Here is a 5,293-nt window from a genome sequence, read left to right as displayed (position 1 = left end):
AAGAATTTATTCAGTACATCTCTCCGAGCTCAAAGTCGAATTCTCTCTAATAGGGTGGGATTGATGCAGAGCAAATTCTACGCCAAGACTGGATCAAAGGACGATGGATGAAAAGGAAAGGTAAGTCCATGGTAGCGATCTGTTGAGGAAATGGCCACTACCTTGGAGTGTTGTTAAGCATAAGTTCCAAGCTTAATTGATCTTATGGAGTACACCTAAGGTTTTTTTTGGATTGAATCAGCTACAGAGACGTGATTTGGTCTGATATTGAGGTTTTGAGAGAGTGCTTGAAGTTCAAGGCAAGAAAGATGACTGAAAAAAAGAAAGAAATAAAGAACAAGGTAAAGACAAAATATCAAAAGAGAACGATTAAAAACTAGGATTGAGGAGAATGGAGCAGGCGGCTGGTTCTGTTCAAGATGCACGTTCACAAACTATTTCTCAAGAAACAAATGTAAAAATCTGCTTAAAAATTGAGTACAGAAAGGGCAGAGAAATGATAGTACAAATTAGGGCATCAGATTCACAAGGCAAAATCAAAGAGAATGTGAAGATTAGTGAGTAAGTACAGATAAGGAATTGATCAATATGGAACCCTTGTCTTAGTAAAAGAGGCGGGCCTTCCAACTTTTTTGAAATCTGTCATAGACGGGTTGTAAGCCATTTCTTCAAAAGCTTCTCTCTTCCTTTAATGCTGACCCATACTCATTACTGTGGTTCAAAACAATGTTTCAAAACGCAGATGTCGGTCAAAACCGGTCTGAAGAAAATTCTAGTCAACTCGGAACAACACAGTCGAGTACTCGGTTGATGCGGTCAAAAATCGGGGAGAGTCAAAGGAGTTTTTATTGACATACATGTGACATGCATGGGGCCTAGAGCCACCTTTCCTTTTTTTTCTTTATTATGTGCATGCATTTAAATCACATCATAGTATTGTTTATGAGTGCAAGGTATTTATTATTAATATATAAATTTACAGTTATAAGGCTTAAATAACATATTATATATCTAATACGTAAAGATCAAAATAGCCTAAGGGCTTGGTTAGAAACTTACCGACTTCTTCAAAAGCTTAAGCTGTTGCAGAAGGGTAGTATTTAATCTTTTATACTGTAACACTCCCCCTCACATGTGGCCCAATTGGCAAACACGTGGCACATGTGGTCCCACCTTGGGCCGACCATTGCATGTGGATTTTTTTTTTTACATCGGGGAGGTTTGAACTCGAGACCTTGGCTCTAATACCATGTCTCCAAAAGCTTAACACTCCCCCTCACGTGTGCCCCACTTGGCAAACACGTGGCACAAGTGGTCCCACCTTAGGCCGACCATTGCATGTAGATTTTTTATTTTTTTTTGGCATCGGAGAGGTTTGAAATCGAGACCTTTGGCTCTAATACCATGTTAGAAACTTACCGAATTCTCCAAAAGCTTAAGCTGTTGGAGAAGGGCGCTATTTAATCTTTTATGCTTTAACAGGCTTAATAGAGAGAGATTTACATTTATATGGTTTTGAATCTTTTGAATAGCTAAGAACCTAACAGAGATAGACTCACATTTATAGAATTTTAAATAGCCTAGATGATTAATAGAGAGAGATTTGCATATCTAGGGTTTTAAATAACCTAGGGGCTTGATAGAGAGATACAAAACAGCCTAAATTTTCATTTATTTTATTTGCATTTGGTATTAGAGATAGGGATTGTTCATGGCAACCCAAACGTTCTAGTCATAATTGGTATAGGGATGGATATAGATAGATAAATGGCTTCAAAAGTTTCTAAATGGCGCGGGGAGATGGGCATGGAAACCCATGTTTTCCCCTTATGTATACTGTCTAATATAGATGAAGGCCTGAGAAGGCCATATTCCAACAAAAAAAATTATGATCAGCAGGAATATGAATTTCAAGTCCCCTGCATATTTAAATGACATTTACAAAGCAGCAATATCTAATCGATAAGCTTAAAAACAGTGCAAACAGAAAAGAAATGACGAATAACAAAACAAAGGACAATGCAATCATTACCTCATAAGTATGGGCAGTCCTATTCCGAACCATAAATCCAGGCCACCTGTCTGTCAATCTGGTTTGCTGTATTAGTTTCCCCGACATGAGTAGCTTCAACACCCTTATCAACAGAAGAATTGCACACATCTACATCTACCAGATTATGATTTTCTTCAGGACCTTCCTGATTTATTTGTTCAGTTGGCATATTTACTAATATTCTTTCAGCCATTTTCAAAGAATCCGGAAGAGGATCTTCCACAACTATTTGCAGATTTATACAGCTGGATTTAAGGTCCTTTCGTACCTTATTTACATCGGGTGTAGACAGGCCATCATATTTATTCCCCATTACACAGCTACTCAGATTCACAACGGGAGAAATGCCCACTTCTTTTGACATTGCAATCTCTCTTTCCTCAGTAGAATTTATGTCTTGAATGGGTAAATCTTTCTCTCTAGGCTTCTCTCTTTCCTCAGTAGAAGTTATTTCTTCAATGGGTACATCTTTATCTCTAGGCTTCGAACTCCCTTTACATTTATCTAGAAAATGTACGTCAAAAGAAAACTTTCTCAGATTGATTGTGGAATTCATAAAGATAAAATAACAAACAAGCATAAACAAAACATGAAGAATATAAAATTACCTTAGTCACACTCATAAGTTACAATCATGCAATTGCTTAATTTTTTATTTCAAAATGAAGATTGATAAGAAAACTTGCCAGGACAAAAAAATAACAAAAACAGATAACTGTTGTGTGCCTAGACGGTCCCACTTAGAGTAGAATAAATTAATTTTTATTTTTAATAGCTTGTGGAAATCTCTGCCTAGTTGTTTGGTATGGATAGGAGTCTTAGAGATAAGGGTTATCTAGATTTTCTTGGAAACAAGTCATAGAGGAAGTGGTCAAGTAGGTTCTCTATTTATCAATAACATGCAAGCAGTATTTTCCGAATTAATGAATAATTCCAAACTCAAAACTGTGTTTCTACGCATAGAACCTTGACTCGAAGTGGGTCCAGAGGTTGATCTTCCCACTAAGAAGATCAATCATGTTGTTGAACTGATTTAAGTTTGTAACCGATAAATGTTATAAAGTATATGCTTCAGTTACAAAGTAGTTATCAGATAGTTATTTATGTCAAGGTCGTGGGTGTTAGTTTTGATTATGTGTCATGGTAGTGGGTAAATGAGTTGATGATTTGGCACTCTTTTGGTGATAGTATTTTAAGTTCTTGTATTTCAATGAAAATGTAGAGAATTTGCAACCAAAGCTGCAGCTTATGTTTCAGGAGAGTTATGGTTCCTCTCGAATTGAACCCGTTAGGAGATCCGGTTGCCAGGAGAGTTATGGTTCCTCTCGAATTGAACCGTTAGGAGGTCCGGTTGTCTCGAATCAACCTATCTACCCCCTCTCTTTTTTTTTTGTCTTTTCCTTTGTTTATTTGTGTTATGGCCTTATGGCCAATTAAGCACGTAACAGTCAGAATATCCAACCAGCACAAAATGACAATTAAACAGGATGATTTAGAAAAAAGCAATTTTAAGTTAGAAAACATTAATTGTTTTTATAATTGCACTAATTCATATTGAATTTTATTGTTTAAACAGATGTAAAAGGTTATTATAGTTCCCAAAAAGCTCTTGGAAGCCAATTAAAGAAGAGAAGACAAGCTGAGTTTGTGCAATTATTAAAACATGGTAGTGCCAGTATCAGTATCCTTGAGAAAAAGCAATTCCAGTTTAGAAAACTAAAATTAAACATCAGACAACCAACCTATCTATGCTGGTTCAAGCACAGTTTCCTTCTCCATCTCAACAGGGGAATCCAATTCCATGCAAGTGACGCCATCGCCTAACTCAATTACACTAACATTTCCAACCAAAATCCGCGCATTTTCCTCCTTGCTATAAACCATTTCCGCAGCAAATTCCAAAAAAGAAGGACCCAATTCTCCCGCTGCTTCCTCCAAAAAACCCCAAACACATTCCAAAGCATCCTTTCGTGTATCCTTCATCAAAAAATTATCACGAACACTCTCATTCCCAATCGCCTCTATTATCTCATCCCTCGATTCCCTCAACCATTCCGAACCCAAACCAAAACCCTCCATCTCAAAAACCCTAATTTTCCAAATTCTCTCAACAGAATTAACACAATTCTCCCGGAAAAACTTCGCTGCGCATTCCACTGCCACTGCGCAATATGCAGCCTTCATCGATTCCGAAACCCTAATTCCGATTCCACGGTCGATCCATTCGATTGATTCCAAGGAATCGAGAACTTTATCTGTGATTGAACATTTCAAAAGTGATGTACAGATTCTTCTCAAGAGTATTGTTTTCTTTAGACGGAGATCTTGTCTGCAAGTGGGGAGAATTGAGATGAGTCTGTTGAGTACCCAGTCTTCGATTGGTTGGCGAAGGAGGAATTCGAGAATCCATGAGCCTTTGTGGATGTCCACTAGGGTTTGCAACATTGAGTATTGAGGATTTTAAGGGTTTTGACATTGGAACAGAGGGGGGGTTTAAGAAGCGCGAAGAGGGGTGAAAATCTCCCGCCTGTTTGTTTCGATGGAGCCTCAAATTGCACGTGTGAGAAAAGGCACAAGGGCAAGTGATCCAAACCGTTCATCTTATGGGGTATTGGGAGATCATCCCTAGATATGGTCCCGTACCAAGAAAAACATTTTTAACTGAAATTTTTTCATGGGAAATTTTTTCTTTCAATGATTTGGAAGGAAATTAGAGGATAATGGTTAATTTAGAGGGATATTTTATCTTTAACTAAAAATTGAATAGGGTTGGTTTACACGTGTACAAAAGTAGGAAATTGTAGAAATATTTTTCCTTTCCAAACTTCTTCCAAAAGATTCTTGCAATCCAATGAGGACCTTGTTTGGAATGCAGGAATCAAGGTTGGAATTGGCACCCCATTCCTATTCTACCGGGCATTTGATTTAAAAACCTGAACAAAAAACCAAGGGGCAAAAATGACATTAAGGGGGAATTAAATGGGGGAATGCTTAGAATCTGTTTCCTGTCCCAAGAGATTATACTCTCAACCCGGCCCAATTGGATTGAAATTTGTATTTAAATTTTTCTAATTAAATTTTTTATTCTATTTTTTCATTTCATTTTCGGGTGAATTTGGATAGGCATTCCAGTCACCCAAACGCTCCCTAAGGACGTGTTCGACAAGGCAAAAAAAAATCTTGTGAATCTCATTCCGTCCACAGAGTTGATTTCCTTCTTTTCTCTTTTTTTTTCTACCG

At 37.4% G+C, this 5,293-nt stretch overlaps 1 protein-coding gene across 1 annotated transcript; it reads right to left on the bottom strand.

Moving 5' to 3' along the window:
• Positions 1–3,799: 3,799 nt before the first annotated feature.
• On the bottom strand, positions 3,800–4,498 carry LOC143850437 (uncharacterized). Its single transcript, XM_077359688.1, has one exon. The coding sequence runs from the start codon at positions 4,496–4,498 to the stop codon at positions 3,800–3,802; it is 699 nt and encodes a 232-aa protein (XP_077215803.1).
• Positions 4,499–5,293: the final 795 nt, after the last annotated feature.

Source organism: Tasmannia lanceolata, unplaced genomic scaffold (assembly GCF_043159265.1).
Source record: "Tasmannia lanceolata isolate RefF3 unplaced genomic scaffold, GAP_Taslan_0.1 ptg000018l, whole genome shotgun sequence".
In the NCBI taxonomy this organism is placed as follows: Eukaryota; Viridiplantae; Streptophyta; class Magnoliopsida; order Canellales; family Winteraceae; genus Tasmannia; species Tasmannia lanceolata.
The sequence above is the reverse complement of the archived record's forward strand: the minus strand, read 5'-3'. Positions and strand labels throughout refer to the sequence as shown.